This window comes from Bos javanicus, chromosome 25 (assembly GCF_032452875.1).
Source record: "Bos javanicus breed banteng chromosome 25, ARS-OSU_banteng_1.0, whole genome shotgun sequence".
NCBI classification, from domain to species: Eukaryota; Metazoa; Chordata; class Mammalia; order Artiodactyla; family Bovidae; genus Bos; species Bos javanicus.
This window is the reverse complement of record NC_083892.1, coordinates 40,788,900-40,808,310: the sequence shown is the minus strand read 5'-3', so window position 1 is coordinate 40,808,310 and position 19,411 is coordinate 40,788,900. Positions and strand designations below refer to the sequence as shown.

The following is a 19,411-nucleotide window of genomic DNA, read 5'->3' as shown; positions in this document are numbered from 1 at the left end:
TCGGCTCCGCTCGGCCGCCCGCGCCCGCCGCCTCTTTGTTCGCCGCCGCGGCCGCCGCCGCCGCCGCCTCCGCGCGCCCCCGCCCACCGCCCGCCCGGGCCCGCCCCCGCACCGCCATTGGCCCGTCGCCCGCCGGCCACGCCTCCCGCTAGCCGCGCTGCGCGCCCCGCCCCCGGGCTGCCATTGGCGGTCTGGGCGAGGCCCCGCCCACTAGGGCCTCCCTTCCGACCGGCCGCAGGGCCCCGGACGGGGAAGGCGGTCTGGACACGCCAACCCGCGCCGCGGGTCCTCCGTCTGTTGCACGTGGAGCGGCGCCTCTCCCGGGCGCGCGCCCGTTGGTGGGACCAGTGCACGTTCACACGTCGGCTGCAACGCCAGGCAGGGGGCCCAGGGGCCTGTCTTCGTGGTTTGGTGACCTGCAGCCGAGTGATCTTGGGCAAGTCACTTAACCTCTTTGTCCATCAGTGTCTGTAAATAGGGAATACGATAACTGTAAAAGGCTCAGAGCCATCAGAGTGCGATCCAGTGGGAGTAAGTGGCCGCGTGAGGGGAGCGACTAAATTCAGTCCCTACTGGGCCTGCCTTTGGGGACAGTTGGGTCTTTTGTCAAGACCTAGAAGAAAGACCGTGCCCTATCCTGGTATTCTTGAGCCTGGAGATTCAGGCAGCTGCCAGAAAGGGCTGAGCATGGACTTTGAAGCCACACACACGGCCACACTTCCCAGAGGACGTCGTCATGTCTGTTACTGAGACAGGGAGGCTGGAAGCGCGGCAGTGCCAGGCCCTGCACACCCCTCTCTGTGTACCCCGGGGGCAACAGGTGCTTCCTCTTGGCTCTGGCTTGTCACCACCTTGGGGCACCACTTCTGGACCTGCTGTGTTCTGAGAAACAGGTTTCCACACCCAGGACTCTGCTGTCTGTTATGCTTGGGCTCAGCCGACTCTGCAGCTGGGCTGGGTTGTTGCAGGCAAGGACAGTTCTGGGCGGTGGCTTCCCAAGGGGCCTGTCTGTCTGTTCACCTGACCGCCCTGACTTGCCCGCTTTCCTGTGATAAGTCTGTGGAGCCCCAGTGGGACTCCTGCAACGCTATGGCTTCTGCTCTCCGGTAATTCACGGACGCCACCCAACTGGGGAATAACAGCTGGTCAGAAAGAAGGTCACATTCTCCATTATTAAAGAGTCTGATTCTAGTTCCTGTTATAAGCAGCGGGTCACATGTTCACAGAACCCTGGCTCCACTGTGATTCCCAAGCCCCCAGACCATCCTAGCAGGCCTACCAGGGTCCCCATGTGGAGGCATAGGTCCCTGAGTTCCTTTCTTTTTTTAAACATATATTTATTTATTTGGTTGCACTGGGATCTAGTTCTCTGACCAGGAGTGGAACCCAGGCCCCTTCATTGGGAGCATGGAGTCTTAGCCACTGGACCATGAGGAAGTACCCTCTCACACACACTGAGTTCTTTTCTACCTTCTAAAAAACATCACAAAATTATGCATTTTTCTCTGGTAGTGTCAGAAAACCAGACCCAAACGTTGTATAAATGATAACTTGGGTGTGTGGGGTTGAATCCTGTCCCCACAAAAGATACATCTAAATCCCAACTCTCGGTGTCTGTGACTGAAATCTTATCTGGAAGTGGGGTCATTGCAAATGTGATCGAGGTAAGATGAAGTTGGATGAGATTATGGAGGGCCCTCCTCCAATGACAGTGTCCTTATTAGAGGGAAACTGAACACACTTCAGAGACACAGTGATGCGGAGAGAATGAAGACGGAGGCAGAGACGGGGTGATGCGTTCACAAGCCAAGGGACGCCAAGGGCTGCTGGTGCCACCGGAAGCTGGGAGAGAGGGTGAGGCAGATCCTCTCTCACAGCCTCTGAAGGAACCACACCTGGTGACACGTGAGCTCAGACTTCAGCCTCCAGAACTGAGAGACAAGACCTTTCTGTGGATTAAGCTGCCCGACGTGTGGTCTTGTTACAGCAGCCACAGCAAACGCATACACCGGGCTCTTCAGAGCTTCCGGTGGGCAGGCACTCCAGGTCTCTGGTTGCACAGAATGGCAGAGGGGCTTGTCACTGATTAATACTTGCAACAGACTTGGTACATGAACACTTTTCCCAAGGGGATCCATGGAGGAGGAATGATAAAGGAGGTCCAGGGTAGAGAGAAGGAGGAACCCTCAACACGCAGTTCTGGGAAAGCGCTGCCAAGGCCTCTCCTAGTGGAGCCTGAGCCTGGGACTCAGGTTCAGACCTCCTCAACATAGGAGGTCCGGTGTTGCTGAGAAAGTCCCCGTGGAACTGAAAAGCTCCTGAGAAACTGTGCTTTCCTAGGGCTAAGTAGGCTCCGGGGCCTCTGGGGTCTGGCGCTTGCAGCTACGGGATCGGGATCCCAGCCTCTTTACTCCTCTTTGATCTGCAAAAGAGGCACCCAGCCGGGGGAGGGTTAGAGAATGCCAGGTGGCAGGGGAGAGCACAAGGGAGACTCCCCACCCTCCTTTTGCCTGGTGCTCACTGACTGGAGCTGCTGTGGTTTTTCTGCCTGTCCTGGGACCCCTGCGACGGGAGACTGACTTTAACCCCACTCTACAGATGGGGCAACTGAGACCCAGGCCCCACCATTGCTTGGGAAGGAGTACAAGAATCACCACCCAGTCAAGGAACCAGGTTCAGCCTCATGCTGTCGGCCACAGACTAGATGACCTGAAATAGGGCTCCAGTGGCCTGAGAAGTCAGAGAGGACTTGGTGTGCAGTGCTGGCCACTGGCCAGGATGCCAAGGGACAAGCCTTCAATGACCTTGCAGTGTGACTCAGGAGGAGGCGGCTGATGGGGAAATCGCTGGTCTTCCCCTGGCTACAGAAGCAGTCCAGGCCGCAATAAGGAGCCACGGCCTCCAAGCCACTCCACCATGGGGACCCGGAGCTGGGGAGCCCGGAAGAACTCAGCAGGGCCAGGCCTGCGCCGGCAGGAAGGACCAGCTGAGCCATGCTGAGCACCTGCACCCATGACCTCCTCTGGCCCCCAGACAGGTTCTCACATCACAGAGCGGGTGGTGAGGGGTTTTCAAGGTTCAGAAACGAAGACATTTGCCCCCAGTGGACACATTAAGTGGCAGGCAGATGGGCCTCAGTTTCCTTTATTTGAAATAAGACTAAAAATAGTCCTGCCTCCTGCGGAGGTCGTGCATTCCAGGCTGTGTGCGCCAGCTCCCGGGAGGTTCCATCTTGGGACGCTGTTCTTTTCTTGCTCTCAGTCAGATCTTCTCGGCTCCAAAGTCCAGGTCATCTCCTTTCTTTTCTTTTAAAATTAACTACTTCCTATTCTAAGTCACAGGTCCTCTGAAAGTGAAAGCCACTCAGTCTTGTCCAACTCTTTATGACTCCATGGACTGAATTCTCCAGGCCAGAATACTGGAGTGGGTAGCTGTTCCCTTCTCCAGGGGATCTTCCCAATCTAGGGATTGAACCCAGGTCTCCTGCATTGCAGGCGGATTCTTTACCAGCTGAGCCGCAAGGGAAGCCCAAGAATACTAGAGCGGGTAGCCTAACCCTTCTCCAGTGGATCTTCCGGATCCAGGGTCTCCTGCGTTGTAGGCAGATTCTTTACCAACTGAGCTACGAGGGAAGCCCCGAGGTCCTCTGAGCCACAGCCTTTTCATGGCTAAAGTGGGTAGAGTCCTGCTTAGCTCACGGGACGTGAGGCGTATGTAAAGTATTAACATGACACCGCAGCCCAGCCCTATTCGCCACAGCAGAAAGCTGAGAACAACCCAGACGCCTGTCAGCTGGTGAAGGGATCAGCAGAAAGCACCGCCATGGGGTGGACTGTGACTCACCAGAAGCAGGCTCGAAGCACTGGTAGCTGGTACAACATTGCAAACAGCGTGGTCAGTGAAAGAAGCCAGACCAAAACTTTGGAATCCTGGAGCTGCAGGATTCCACTCGATCTGAGTGATCCAGGATAGGCAGGTCATAGACACAGGAGGAGGAGGAGCTGTTGCCAAGGGCTGCGGGGGAAGGCCAGGGGTTTCTTTTCAGGGCGACAAAAAGTTTTGGAAATACATAGTGATGGTTGCATAACACGGCACAAACTCAGTGATACTGAATTGACACTAAAATACGGTTGAAAGGGTTCTGCATGCTCTGTCGCAGGCACAAACGGCTGCATGTGACGGGGCCTCGCTCAAGGGCCCGGACCACGTCTCTCCCCCTCCCCCTTCCCCCTTCCCCTTCCCGTCCCCTCCCCCTCCCCCTTCCTCCTCCCCCTTCCCCTCCCCTCCCCCTCCCCTTCCTCCTTCTCCTCCCCTCCCCTCCCCTCCCTCCTCTCCCCTCCCCCTCCCTGGGAAGTAGAGCTTGTGAGGGACGGCCGGTGATGAGAAAGTCTTCAGAGAGAGCACTCTGAGGGCTGAGCTGCTCAGAAGCGTCCGGTAGGAGCATCCGGAGCTGAGGAGGAGGCCGGCCCGGCCAGAAGCTCCCCAGGGTCTGTCTCCCAGGCCAGGAAGGTGGCAGGGTTGAGGCTCTTGAACGGTTTGTCCCAAGACCTGGAGGCGCCGGGAGAAAGGCCAGGCAGGGGCTGGGTCCCCAGACGCCGGGGCGGAAGCCAGAACAATGGAATCCCCTGTGTTTGGAGCCCGTCCAGCACGGTTCATATTTTCCATGAGAGCAGGCGGGGAGAGAGGAGAGAGTGCGAGGCTGGGTTTCCCCAGCCCCCGCCCGGACGCTCAGCCAGCCCAGCGCCTGGTCCCCACAGTCCGCTGGCCACAGCAGAGCCTCAGGAGCGCTGTTGTCAAGCTGGCTGCGGCGGAGGTGCCCTGTGGCTCTGGAGGCTGGGAGAGATGCCACAGAGCCAGCCCGCCAGCCAGACCTGGCCAGAACGACAGGTGCACACCTCAGATTTGCCCAGCACCCCCCAGCCAGCCGCCTTGCTTATCCAGAAGGCCTCTGGGAGCCAGGAAATCAGCAGGGGTGCCCTCGGAGTGGCCAGGGATGCTGTGCAAAGCCCAGCACGACCGCATCACGGTCTCTCGCTCGGCGCCTACTTACTCTTACTTCACACACAGTACTCACAAGGCTGGTCTCTGTGGCCCAAGCCCAAGGCAGACCAGAAGCAGCTCCTGCGGGGAGGTAGCCCCGGAGTGACTTGAAGAGACTGGCACTGGGTGAAAAGGACTTGCAGAGGCCCCTCCCCAGGGTAGGCCTCTCATTCCCGCCCTCCCGCCCCGCGGCGGCCTAGGAGGCGCGAAGAGCGATGAGGCCGCAGTGAGGAGTCACGGGTCTGGGCTCGGTCCAGGCTCTGCCCACCCACTTTGAGCCCTTGGGGGAAGCCCTGTCGCCTTCAGGGGCTCAGAGTTCAGCAAACCCAGCTTCCCCATCTTGCCGCTGGGAGGCTCAGGCTCCAGGCCACAACCTTGACCCAGGAGAATGCAGGAGCTGTATTCAGGAGGTCTCCTTACTCGAAGGAGAGGGTGACTGTGCGCACACACACGCATCTGTACAAACACCTTTCGTGCCCAGAGTCTCACTGAATTCTTGCAGGAGGCAGATGGCCACCATCTCTGTTTAAAGAGAAGGAAACAGAGACTTCAGAGAATTGGGTGCAGAGACAAGATGGAACCCTCCGTCCTTTTTTATTTCTGGTTTAATTCTCTCCAGTGCAACCCACTGAGAGACGTATCTCTAAAAGGCAGAGGTACTGGTTACCTTAGGGGGGCTTCCCAGGTGGCTCAGTGGGGAAGAATCCGCCTGCCAATGCAAGAGACGTGGGTTCGATCCCTGGGTCAGGAAGATCCCCTGGAGGAGGAAATGGCACCCCACTCCAGTACTCTTGCCTGGAGAATCCCATGGACAGAGGAGCCTGGCGGGCTGCAGTCCATAGTGTCTCAGAGTCGGACGCGACTGAGCAACTGAGCGTGCACACACATGGGTTACCTACTGCTCAGACAACCAGCACTGTATCTGTTCTCAGCTCCGGGGGCTGGCAGCTTGGGCCCGCTGGGTGGCTGCGTCCCCCAGAGCCCCAGGTGCCCTGGGCTGCGCTCAGCCGGCCTCGGTGGGAGGTGGTGCTGACTCAGCGGTTCCCACGGCTCCAGCTGGCGACCTTGGGCACCCTCACCTCGAGTCTCAGGGAGGCCAGAAGGTGCAAGCCAGAGGCCCGAGGTCTGGTCTGCTCGTGTCCGCTTTTGTGATGCTCCGTTGGCCAAAGCCAGTCGCAGTGCCGAGGGGCGGTCAGGACAGGACGAGCAGGACAGATCAGGGTGTGGGTGCAGGGCCACGGCTAGGACGGCCTTGATTCGGGGCTCTCCAAAATGGGGAAGGACTTTGTCAAGTCCTGCCGCTCTGCGGGATGGTCTTCGGTCGCCGGTCTGTTCCGCTCCACCCTGGGAGCCTCTGGGAGCAGCTGGGAGAAGGGGGTCTGGAGGCTGAGGTGCACGCGGGCTCCTCTTGGCCGCCTCCCACACTTCCCTCCGTCTCCAGGAGCAGGGGGGCTCTCTGCCATCCCACCCCCACCTCATGGGCTGGGATCCAGCGGGGAAACAGGGACTGTGCCTCCCGCGGCCCTGAACTTTGGAAACGGCCCAGCAGGGTGGGCGGGCAGAACTGGAGTTCACCGCCCCCATCCCAGGCCTCAACACCTGCCTGGGGCCGTGGGCCGCCGACCACACTTCCCCGTCAGGAGCCGCCAGCTGCTCCCAGCTTGGTGACTCTCCCAACTCTGAGAGCAGAGACCCTTCCACCGGCAGCTCTCCAAGCCTCGGCCTCTGCGTCTGCAGAAGTCCATAGCTCTCCAGGGGTCCCAGGGGCCTGCTGGAAGGGACTGTTCAGAGCTTGGCCCAGTCTCCTCCCCTCCCTGTAAACTGGGTCCCCCCCACCCCAGGGACCAGCTCAAGTCACTGGTGGGGGGAGGGCTGCCCCACGGCCAGGAGGTCTCTGCCTTGCCTGGTAGACGCAGGCCACTGGCTTCCATGCTGGGGGGGACCTGGGTCCCCAGATCCAAAGCTGGGCCAGACAGAGCTTTTTCCGTCACACATGGGGAGGCCTGTTTCTCTGCCAGGGCAGGGCCTGGGGACTCAACGGTGAGTCAGGCTCCCCCCACGTCCCCAGGACGGGTGCCTCTCCTGGGGAGCCCTGGAGGCCGCCCGCTCCTCAGGGACATGTGACCCCAGCCTGGGTTCAGGAGAGGAGGGCTCCCCCACCATTCCAGCCACCAAGAGCTCGGACAGGAGGGGTGCTCATCCATGTGCCGGGAGCGTCTCCCACCACTGGGTCTCTGCGGAGGGTGGAGCCATGCCCTTCTCTCATGGGCCCTCCCTGGCTCCTGAGCCTCAGAACCAAAGTCGCCCACACCTGCCTCTCCTGCCTCATCCCTCCCAGAGGGCCTGGTGGGCGGGGTCAGGCAAGGAGCAAGGCCACGGCTTCCACGATGATGACCTATCACAGGATGACCACATGTCGTGGGATGACATGTTCTGGGATAGGTGCTCCGTGTGTGTGTCCAGAATCGACACCATCAAGGCCTCAGAGAGCAGCCCTGGCCGGCGCAGGCCCGTACAGGCCAGGCTGACGGCCACCCAGAGACACAGCGGCTCCAGCAGCGCCTGTGCCCGACCTCTGTGGCGGCTGGTGAAGTTTTCCCGACTCAACGAGGACCAGCGCCGGGACACCCAGGGCGCCAGGCATGCCGTCCGGCTACGTGGAGCGGCCGGAGGACACGTCCCTGCTAGTCGGGGCCTGACAAAACGTGGCCCACTGGAGCAGGCATGGCAAAGCACTCGGGCATTCTTGCCTTGAGAACCCAGGAGAACCCCTTCTTACAGATGGGGGAGCTGAGCGCCCCCAGGTCACTGGGCAGGACGGCCGGGACCCTCGGCTGAGGGCCTTCTGCCTGTGGGCTCAGCGGCCCCTTCTTCCCCCAGACACCCCAGCTGGTTCTGCGGCGTGGGCGGGGGGCGGGGGAGAGCTGGGGGTCCTATCAGGCCGGCCCGCCTGCTGCCCAGGGCCTCCCCCTGCCCTCTGGGCTCACTCCGCTCGCAGACGCCCCCACCCTCCTGCTCCCTGCCGAGGAGGCAGCTTCACTGGGCACCGGTGGCCTCAGCCGGGGGTGGGCAGCATTCACAGGCTCCTCACCAGCCCTTGGGGCCATTGTGTGCCCTCCCGGCAGCCAGCCTTCCTTCCACCTTCTGAAATGCAAATCCAGCCCCGTTGTTCTGCCAACAGCCCTTCCCCATTCCCACGGCTCCCAGCTCCCAGGGAGAAGGCTGAACTCTTCAGCAAGTGTGCCAGCCGCCCCCCTCCACCCCACCGTCTCAGCCTCTGCGTGGCCCCTGCTGCTCCAGCTGCCCCCTGCCAGTTCTGTCTCTGGGGTTGAGGGGGGGGCGGGCTGATGGTTCCCTCAGCAGGAAGACGCCCTCCCCACCTGCTCAGCCTCAGCCCCTCGCTTCCTCTTCTGGGTGTGTGTTGGGGGGGTACAGCATGTTACTGACCCCCTGGCCACTGCCCCCTCCACACTGTGCCCCCAGGTCTCTCCTGCCAGGGCCCCCGCCGCCCTGCTGAGGAGTGCTCAGCCAAAGTCCTGCCGACCTGGAACCTGGCACCTGGGCAGGTAGGCATTGGGTGGGGAAGGGGGGTACTCCAGCCACCCCAGAGCCCAGCCCGGGTGAGAGGCAGACTTCGCCTGCAGATGAAATCCACCTTGATGCCGAGCACAAGGTGTCTTTCCCCCCCAGCGCCCAGCACGCTACAAGCGTGCAGGAAATCTTAACTCGCGGGGAATGAACTCGTTTTCTGAGAGCACAAAGGAGGGAGGGGCTGATCCCTGAGAGCTTCTCAGCAGTGCGGGCTTGGCTTGGTGGAGAGGACATTCCTGGCTGGGAAACAGCCCAAATGAGGGGCCGGCTGGAGGCGGGGACGGCCTCGTGTTTCTGGAAAGGGCGGGGAGTGGTGGGCCGAGTTGGGGCGTAGAGGGGATCCGGGGCGCCACGTGGAACGTGGAATGCACGTGAGTCTGTTGGGAGGGGAAAGGCGTGTGTTTACACTGGGTTTTACACTGAGGACCACAGAGGCAGTGTGGGGAGGAGGATCACAGGGCCTGACGCTGGAGGAACAGGGAGGGGAGGGCGGCCACCCCCCGCGTCCATCCTTCTCTTCCTCCTTAGTAACACTCTCGTTTGTGTTGAGTGCATTGCCACCCAGAATCAAAGACACTATTTCCAGGCTCCCTTGTAGCTGGATGTGCAACTGTTCTGACCCACGGGATGTAAGTGGAGGTGTTCTCAAGTGAGAGGACGCCCCCTTTTACCTTCCTGCTGGCTGAACTGCATCTGTTGTGGCTGCAGCTCAAGCAGCCACTGTGGACCACGAAGCCTTGTATTCAGAAGCGGGAGGCAACAATAAGAGAAGTGGAATCCCACAGTATTTGTCCTTTTCTGTCCGGCGTATCCCACTGAGCATCATGTCCGGCTTATCCCACTGAGCATCATGTCCGGCTTATCCCACTGAGCATCATGTCCGGCGTATCCCACTGAGCATTGTGTCCTTAAGGTCCATCCAATATGGTACCAAGTATCAGAATTTCTTTCCTTTAAAAAAAAAATCCTTATTTAGGGACTTGCCTGGTGGTCCAGTGGCTGAGACTGTGCTCTCAATGCAGGGAGCCTGGGTTTGATCCCTGGACAGGGAACAAGATCCCACTTGCTACAATTAAAAGTTTTCATGACTCAACTAAAGATCCCATGTGCCAAAAGTAAGACACAGTGAAGTCAAATAAACAAATGCTAAGAAAATAAAAATATTTATTTATATTTATTTATTGGAGCAGAGAAAGTTTTACTGCAAGGCCATGCAAGCAGACAAGATAGCTCATACCCTGGGAAGCCTCCAGCTCCTCAAAGGACTTTGGCAAAGCATTTTTACTTTATATTTTCCCCAAACTTTAAACTTTCTGTTTTGGGGTATAACCGATTTATATTTATTTATTTGGCTGTGCTGGGTCTTAGTTCCGGCCTGTGACCCCTTAGTTGAAGCACGTGCGATCTAGTTTCCTGACAGGGATCGAACCTGGGCCCGCTGCATTGGGAGCACGGAGTCTTAGCCACTGGGCCACCAGGGAAGGCCCTTCCTTCATTTTAAAGCTGAAACATATTCCACTGAATGGATGAACCCTGTTAAGATTGTCTGTTCACTCGATAGACCTGGCTAGCTTCCACCTTTGGGCTTTTGTGAATAATGTTGTAAACACGGGTGTGCAAATACCTGTTTGAGTCCATGCTGTCAACTCTTTGGGGTGTAGGTGGAGAAGTGGAATTGCTGGATCATGTGGTGAGTCTACGGACTTCCCCTGGGAGAACCCGCCTGCCAATGCAGGAGATACGAAACAGGTTCTGTCCCTGGGACGAGAAGACCCCCTGGAGGAGGGCATGGCAACCCACTCCAGTATTCCTGCCTGGAGAATCCCATGGACAGAGGAGCCTGGCGTTTGCAAAGGGTCAGACACGACTGAGCAACTAACTTTTAACTTTACGGCGCGTCTATGGACTGTCCCTGTGAAGAATCCGCCTGCCAATGCAGGAAACTCAGCCAGTGCAGGCTCGATCCCTGGGTCAGGTAGATCCCCTGGAGGAGGGCATGGCAGCCCACTCCAGTATTCCTGCCTGGAGAATCCCATGGACAGAGGAGCCTGGTGCGTTACAGTCCATGGGGTCACAAGGACTTGGACACGACTGAAGCCCCTGAGCATGCATACATGGAGTCTATAATTGACTTTTTAAGGAATCACCATTCAACTGTCCACGACAGTTGTCATCTTAAATTCTCACCGTCAGGGCACAAGATTCCTGCCTCCCCATCTGCTCACCAACACCTGTGAGTTTTATTTTTGTTTTTATAGTAGCCATGCTAACGGGTGTGAGGCCTGTGTCATTTTGGAGAAGATGTCAAGACATCTGAAGAGAGACGGTGAGGAGGCGGCTGGAGAGCCAGGCGTGGGTGAGGAAGACTCGGCCGGGGGAGACACCTGTGGCTGTCCGCGTGGAAGGAAGAACCGAAGCCGGGGGTGATGTCACTCTGTGTTCACAAAACCAAAGTTTGCGTTGTTTTATATGATTTCAAATATGTGTCGCCAAATTAATGCATCATGAGCAAGTTGGCTTTTTCCAGTGTAATTCACCTCTATAGAAAGTATCGCAACTTTCAGGTTGGTTTTTGTGGGCGCCTCAGGAGAAATGGTGGAGCTTCACACGCATCGCTCCCCGAGGCTTCAGTCAGAGTGTGTGTGTTTGCTCTGCCTGTTGCAGCGGTGTGCGGGGGGCACGGCATCATCAGGAGCTGGGCGGTGCCTGGGGTCTGAGGGGCGCCTGGGGGCTCACCAGGCTGCAGAGCAGATGCTGGGGCCTCAGAGGAGCAGCTGCTGGGGTCTGGAGACTGCGGAGGGTGAGGAGGCTGGGGGACATGGCGGGGACGCCTGTGATTCTCTGAGGTGGGGCCTCTGGCGGGGGGCAGGTTAGGGGCAAAGGTAAGTCAGCGCTGGGCTAAGCCAGGTTTGAGGCACTGGAGAGGCGTGTGTGCAATCGCCCACGTCCACACTGAGGGTTCTGGGTGTTGGGGTCAGAGTCCTGGGGACACCCATGTCTGACCGACAAGCGGAGGAAGGGTCGGTACAGGCCAGGGTGCTCGGGGAGGGGCCCCTGAGTCCCCAGCTGCAGAGAGAAGGGCCGTCCCTACGCTGAGCAGGAGACCCTCTGAGACGGACGCCAGTGGACGAGGCTGCTGTGAGCAGGGACAGCAGCCTTCTGCCATTTCCACGCGCTGCGCCCACAGCCCCCTACCCGCAGGCTGCCAGCTCTCACCCCTGCAAGCCCGGCCGGAAGGGAGGGGCCGGGAGGCCGCCTGGATGCAGCCGGGAGCCCTGGCACACACTGGACCTGCTGCTTTGAATCCGGGCTGTTCTGGGCTTCATTAGCGAATAGCTCAGGGGCTCCCCGTCTCCCTATTCAGAAAGGACATGGCACCATGGAAACGTTCCCCCAGGGCCCCAGGCAGGACCGTCTAATGCGGCTCCAGGCAGGACAGGCAGCACTGGCCAGAGGCCACGAGCTGGCGACCGGTTCCTCACCCCACATTCACACTCTGACCCAACGACAGCTGAAAGAAACCAGGGGTTTGCGTTCCGACATTTCCTCTCTCTGTTCCTCTGTGACTTTGAGGAACCTTGTACTTAAAATCATCCTGGCAGGGGCCTGCAGCCTCCAGCGAGGCTCAGGTGCACCTTGGCAGACCAGACTGGGGCCACCTCGAAAGTGAAGAGCTGGAAGGCGTCAGGAGAGGGTCCCGTGTGTGTGCATACGTGTGTGTCCACAGGTTCACACCCACGTGCCGCCTCTCTTCTTGTTGGGGGGGGGCATACTCCATTCTCCTCCCACCACCTCCCCTCGAGGCTGCCTCTCTGCTGCCGGACCCCAGCCTCACGCAAGAGTGGGTGCAGCAGGCTCGTGGCCAGGCTGAGGTCTGACAAGCCCTGCTCTCCTCTGCTGGAGCCTCCTGAAGCCCAGCCCGCTCCTCTGACAGCACCAAGTCTCCCAAATGAACGGCTTGCCCACAGGGCACAGGGTGACTGGCTCGGGCTGGCGCTGGAGCCAACCAGCCAGCCCTGGAAGGGCTTCAGACAAGTTCAAGGGCCCGGCAAGCCACCGCGAGCAAGCCAAGACACTGGTGCACCTCGTGCTGAGATTTTCCCACAAAATGTTGGAAAACAGTTATTTTTCTAGAAGTCAGCTTTTTGAGGGGTCCTTGGCATCTGTGTGATTCCTAAGTAAGTTATTCCTCCTCTGCTCCTAAAACAAAAATTAAAGACTGAGGGGGAGAAACCCCCCTCATTTTCACGTTGTGATGCTCATGCCCTCGCTCACAAGCGAGGAGGAGAAATCCGAAGAGACAGCAGAGGCTGCACAGCAGGAAGCTGACTGTGGGGCCCCCACCCCCAAGCCTGCGCCGTGCACGGAAGCCCAGGAGCCTCAGTGACTGCACCCCCGAGGGTCGTGCATGAAAAGCCACAGGTCTGCGGGGCAGTCCAGACAAAGACCCGCCAAACAACGTTTATTTACAAAAGCCGATACCGCGCAGAGGGAAACCTGATCCCTTCCAAAGGTTCACGGATAAGTTAAGCGTAAGGTCGGGAAACTACACGGCCGTCACCGGGGACAAGTGATGGCGCCCCGTCCCACGTAGGCTGCCTGCTGGCGTCACCCTGAGACTCCCTGACGAGTGAGACCTCTGGCACTGAAGGAGGCTCGCCTGGCTCTATTAGCTGCTGACAGACCCCGGGGAGCTCGGGGAGCCCCCACTCCCCCCACCCCCGAGTCCTGGGGCAGCAGCCGGCCGACCCGGAGAAGCTGTGTACGCCCACCCTCCGGTCCTCAGAACTTCTGAGACCGAACACTGCTTCCCAAACCACAGCAGGGATTGAACTGGCTTAGGTGGGTTCTCGGGGATTTTAAATATTCAGACCTTGAGGGTGAACGTGGCTTTCCCAGAGGGTATTTACTGCTCAAAAATGAAGCAGAGCTCTGCAGCACTGGCCCCGGTCAACCTGAGCTGGTGGCTGTCCCTTTCCTAACGCACTTGGTCCTGCTGCTGGGACCAGCGCTCTCGTCCCTCTACGGGGCGCCCTGGTGGGGCAACGCCAGACAGGCGGGCACCGCGGGAGGCGGGCACCGCGGGAGGCGGCCCTCTAGCCCAGGCCCTGCTCCTGTGCCGCTCAGGCCCTAGAACCCCAGCCTGAGCCCCGGGCCCTGCAAGCCCGCGGGCACCTGGCATTCCCCAGGGGACGGAGCCGCACAGTGTCAGAGGGTCACAGCCTTGCGGTCAGCCGTTCACTGAGCTGGCTGCAAGACTCCACTTTTCCTACATCAACATTGCCGGACGCAAGGAGCACAGGCATCTACGCGTTTACAATCCTCAGGGCCATTTTCTTGTAAAACTCGGGTTCGGGGGCTGACTTCGCCCAGCTCTGCTGATGGCTAGCCTGCTGCACACGGCCTGGTCTCCAGGCCCTGGGGCGGTGGTGGTGGTGTCCTGAAGGTGATCTCTGCTGCAGGGCCCAGAGCCTTGGGCTCCTGAGTAAGGACTGAAGCTCAAACGCCCGGTTTTGAGTGGGTTGTGGGGAGCAGGACCCCTGGGGACGAGCAGGCCCACGGGCACCGCCCCCACCACCTCTGGGTGCCTCCTACGGGCCTCAGCTGAGCCGGCACCAAGAGGAGCAGCGGACCCAGTGGACGAAACAGGGCAGAGGTCAGCCGGAATCCAGCCGCGTGAGCCATCAGTCCAATGGGGAAACAGACGGAAAACAGTGGATTTGGCGGCTCAGGGCCAAATAAAGAAAAAAATAACTCAAGCCCGGTCCCCAGCCGGTGTTTTCTCAAGCTACGGTATGAATAATACCTAAGCGGTGAAGGGGGCCGGGGTCCCCCGAGTGACCCGGGGTGGACGGGGCTGGGTTGGGAGGTCGCCGCACGCATAAGCCAGAACCACACAGGCTCCTTGGGCCACACACCTCGTCGGTGCTGGAGCCAGAAGCTTCTGACCACCGTGAGGAGGGCCAAGAGATTCCTGAGAGGAGGACATGTCTGAGCCGGAGCCCCTGAGGTTCAACACCAGGAGCTGTAGGTGGGGTGGCCTGGGGGTCGGCGGGGACAAGACCCAGGGTGTGGGCAGGCCCCTGCGCTCAGCTGAGAGCCGGCTTTGTGCCGTCAGCCCTCCCTGAGCTGCACGGCCCGCCCCGGGAGAGGCTGGGCAGCAGCCTTGGGTGTTGGGGGCCTGGACGCCCTTAGGCTCCCCCCGTCAGCCAGGGCTGATCTCCCAGACAGGAAGCAGACCCGAGCTCCTAAAAGGCCCTCATGTCCACTCCCGCCCCAGGCTGCGGCCCCTCAGAGCTGGGTTCTGCATGCGCTGGGCGCGCGGGGCAGTCCCGCGGAGTCTGCAGCACCTGCCGCTGGGCTTGGGGGACAGCAACACCCCTGCACCAGCTGTGTGCTGTAGAAGCGGCCTTGATGCTGCTTCTGTGACTGTAATTTGGTGTTTTTCTAAGGCTTAATCCACTCAGTGACCAACCTACCCCCAACCCCTGACTGGGATCAGTGCCCCAAGGGAAAGTGGCAGAAGAGCCTGTGTGTGGGGGGGTGAGGCACACGGGCCATCTGGGGGCCCTGATGTTGCCGACGTCTCCGGAACTGCGTTCTGTCTCAGGAATGGAGAGACTTCCCTGACTGTAGGCCTGTCTCCTGCTCACTCGCTCTTCCAAAAGGCACAGCAGGTGCGTCCAGCTTGACCCGCTGGCAGAGGCGTCCGGAGGGTGATGGAGCGCCATCGTCGGTGCCGTCCATGTCTCGGCCACAGGGGCCCGAAGGGGCCATGCAGACCGTCTCTGTGGGCTCCCTGCAGCCCTCTAGTCCGGGGAGAAAGTCTGTGGGCTCTGAAGACCACTGCGGGAGGGGCAGCCAGGGGTCAGAACAGGGCGACCCCTTCCCAAAGGTAAAGGAAAGGCCTTGGGTCCCTTCAACAAACAAGCAAAGGGGCAAACAGAGAGAAGAGGCAGGGAAGGCCGAGGTGTCCAGCAGGTAGCGTTCTTTTCCTAACAAGATACATTACTCTCCAATCTCTAGCCTGTCCTCTGAGCCCGGCATCCCTGACGGGCGTCACGGCATGCAGGCCAGCCGGGGGCCTAGGGCAGGCAGGCGCTCTTCCTCGTGGGCAGAGACGGTGCTAGGACGATCTCGTCGGAGTCGTCGGAGTTCACATCCTCCGCGGGTGTGGGTGCCATGGGCTGCAGTCCCGAGACGGGGGGCTCCGCTGAAACAGAGACGGGGGGTGTCAGGGCCACGCTTGGGGCCCCAGGGTGGACAACCGGCCCGCGGCCCACTGCACAGCCCCACCCCCATGCTCAGCACCAGCAGGTTGGCAAGGCACCCACGAAAGGGAGGGGACACGGGGCTGTGGCGGAAATTCTCCATGAGTCGCCCTTCTGGCAGAGTCCAGGGGTCTGGTGGCCGGTGGCCCCAGCGTCCGCAGGAAGACATGAGCCCTGAGGAGGAGGGGGCGGGGCTGGACGGGAGATCTGGGGACCACTGTGACCATCCACTCCTTTTCCCACACACGACTACGCTCTCCATCCCCCAGCTGAGGCGAGGCTGGGGCACTGCCTGCGGGCCACCCTGCAGACCACCTCCAGCCTCCATGGCCCCTGGATAGGGAGCGAGGGAGGGGCCGGGGCGCCTTGCTCTCACTGCTCCGCAGAGTGGAATAAAAGAGGCGCCGATCCCCGATCTGAGATAAAAGAAGGGAGGAAATTACGGCCCAGCCGCTCTGCACATGCTGTGACGGGCCAGCTTTTTCTCTGTAACTTCCAAGAAAATGATTAAAGTGGAAGCTTCTGAAATTAAAAACATCAGTTTTCGAGGTTATCTTCAGTTATTTTCCTTCAAAAATACTCTCACAATCAGATCAGAGAGGCACTCACTGTCCAGTTTTCATGGAGACTGCTTCCTCGTGTGAATAGGAGGCCTGACAGAGACCTGCGAAGGTGCCCATCAGGCAGGAGGGACAGCGGCCGCTTCAAAATGACACACGTTTAAGGAGAGGAGAAAAAGGCAGCACAAACAGACACTTCAGCCCTGATCGAAGCCTCTAAAGGTCACCCAGCGTGGGGTCTGCTGACATCAGAGTCAAACTGGGTTCTGGAGGAAAACGTGCCGGCGTGGGGAGCTTGATGAGTGAGGTCTGGGAGGGAATGTCCAAGGTGGCTGTCCCGGCTCTGACAGAGCCGGGGGGCGGGGGACTGAGCCGGACAGAGGGCGATGTCAAACGTGGGGCTTCCAGGTCAGTGAGGACGGCTTTCTTGCCTCTCCCTGCCATCCTTTGGAACTCTGCCTTCAAATGGGTATATCGTGCCTTCTCTCCTTTGCCTTTAGCTTCTGTTCTTCTCTCAGCTATTCGTAAGGCCTCCTCAGACAACCATTTTGCCTTTTTGCATTTCTTTTTCATGGGGATGGTCTTGATCACTGCCTCCTGTACAATGTCACGAACTTCGAACCTCTGTCTATAGTTTTTCAGGCACTCTGTCTATCAGATGTAATCCCTTGAATCTATTTGTCACTTAGGGATTTGATTTAGGTCATACCTGAATGGTCTGGTGGTTTTCCCTACTTTCTTCAATTTAAGTCTGAATTTGGCAATAAGGAGTTCATGGTCTGAGCCACAGTCAGCTCCCGGTCTTGTTTTTGCTGACTGTGTAGAGCTTCTCCACCTTTGGCTGCAAAGAATATAATCAGTCTGATTTCGGTGTTGCCCATCTGGTGATGTCCATGTGTAGAGTCTTCTCTTGTGTTGTTGGAAGAGGGTGTTTGCTATGACCAGTGCGTTCTCTTGGCAAAACTCTATTAGTCTTTGCCCTGCTTCATTCTGTACTCCAAGGCCAAATTTGCCTGTTACTCCAGTATCTCTTGACTTCCTACTTTTGCATTCCAGTCCCCTATAATGAAAAGGACATCTTTTTTGGGTGTTAGCTCTAGAAGGCTGTAGATTCTCCAAGCCAGGCTTCAACAGTACGTGAACGGTGAACTTCCAGATGTTCAAGCTGGATTTAGAAAAGGCAGAGGAACCAGAGATCAAATTCCCAACATCCGTTGGATCATCAAAAAAGCAAGAGAGTTCCAGGAAACATCTACTTCTGCTTCATTGACTACATCAAAGCCTTTGACTGTGTGGATCACAACAAACTGTGGAAAATTCTTCAAGAGATGGGAATACCAGACCACCTGACCTGCCTCCTGAGGAATCTGTATGGAGGTCAAGAAGCAACAGTTAGAACTAGACATGGAACAACAGACTGGTTCTAAATCGGGAAAGGAGTGCATCAAGGCTGTATATTGTCACCCTGCTTATTTAACTTATATTCAGAGGACATCATGTGAAATGCCAGGCTGGATGAAGCACAAGCTGGAATCAAGACTGCTGGGAGAAATATCAATAACCTCAGATATGCAGATGACATCACCCTTAAGACAGAAAGCGAAGAAGAGCTAAAAAGCCTCTTGATGAAAGTGAAAGAGGAGAGTGAAAAAGCTGGCTTAAAACTCAACATTCAGAAAACTAAGATCATGGCATCTGGTCCCATCACTTCATGGCAAATAGATGGGGAAACAATAGAAACAGTGAGAGACTTAATTGTTTTGGGCTCCAAAATCACTGCAGATGGTGACTGCAGCCATGAAATTAAAAGACGCTTGTTTCTTGAAAGAAAAGCTATGACCAACCTACACAGCATATTAAAAAGCAGAGACGTTACTTGGCCAACAAAGGTCCATCTAGTCAAAGCTATGGTTTTTCCAGTAGTCACGTATGGATGTGAGAGTTGGACCATAAAGAAAGCTGAGCGCTGAAGAATTGATGCTTTTGAATTGTGGTGTTGGAGAAGACCCTTGAGAGTCCCTTGGACTGCAAGGAGATCCAACCAGTCCATCCTAAAGGAGATCAGTCCTGGGTGTTCATTTGAAGGATTAATGCTGAAGCTGAAACTCCAATCCTTTGGCCACCTGATTTGAAGAACTGACTCACTGGAAAAGACTGATGCTGGGAAAGATTGAGGGCGGGAGGAGAAGGGGAGGACAGAGGATGAGATGGCTGGATGGCATCACCAACCTGATGGACCTGAGTTTGAGTAAATTCCGGAGTTGGTGATGGACAGGGAGGCCTGGCGTGCTGCAGTCCATGGGGTCGCAAAGAGTTGGACACGACTGAGCGACTGAACTGAACTGAACTGACTTCCAGGTCAGATGAGCCTGGAGGGCAGGGGACTTGGCCACGGGATCCCACACTCACCGGAGCAGGGTGGCGGCCTCGGCGCTCCGTCCTCTGGAGCCGGCCCCTTGGCGGTCTCCCTGCCGCTCCCCTCGCTGTCTCCCTGCCCTGCGATGGCATGCAGACAGAGGCTGTCATCTGCACAGACTCGTGGTCACACCACACGTCTTCCCACCCGTCTTGGTCAGAAATGCCGCTCCTTTTGTAGCTTTTCCTTGATGGGAAGCGCCCTTCCCTTCCCACGACCCCCTTTCCGCGAGTCCATCTTCACGACCTCAGGGCTCAGCCCTGAAAGCCCATCTCGGGAGGTTCCCGCCTGCAGGCCTCGCTCCCGAGCCAGGCTGAGGACCGTGCTTTTGGTCTAGTGACCGCTCTGCCCCCAAACACTGCCTCTGCCCATCTCTGGCCTCACCGTCCAAGCAAGTACAGACAGAGCCTTCCCAGTTACAGGAGGGAAGGGCTTGGAGGACAGTCGGGATCAGCTTTCGGGCCAAAATCGACGGGCAAGTGGTCTCACCCCGTGCTCTGTCTCACACAGGAGGGCCCGGCCGCGAGGGCCTG

At 58.3% G+C, this 19,411-nt stretch overlaps 1 protein-coding gene across 17 annotated transcripts in view; it reads right to left on the bottom strand.

Annotated features, from left to right (window-relative positions):
• Nucleotides 1-13,056: 13,056 nt before the first annotated feature.
• The window catches only part of IQCE (IQ motif containing E), a 40,066-nt gene continuing 33,711 nt past the window's right edge, over nucleotides 13,057-19,411 (bottom strand). For 8 of the 17 annotated variants that reach the window (XM_061402306.1, XM_061402312.1, XM_061402309.1 and 5 more), the window contains 2 exons: nucleotides 18,872-18,958; nucleotides 16,226-17,627 (listed from right to left, as the gene is read on the bottom strand). In XM_061402306.1, the coding sequence (XP_061258290.1) occupies nucleotides 17,144-17,627; nucleotides 18,872-18,958 (571 nt within the window). In that variant the 3' untranslated portion in view covers nucleotides 16,226-17,143. The other 9 variants (XM_061402314.1, XM_061402316.1, XM_061402315.1 and 6 more) reach the window with 7 other exon arrangements.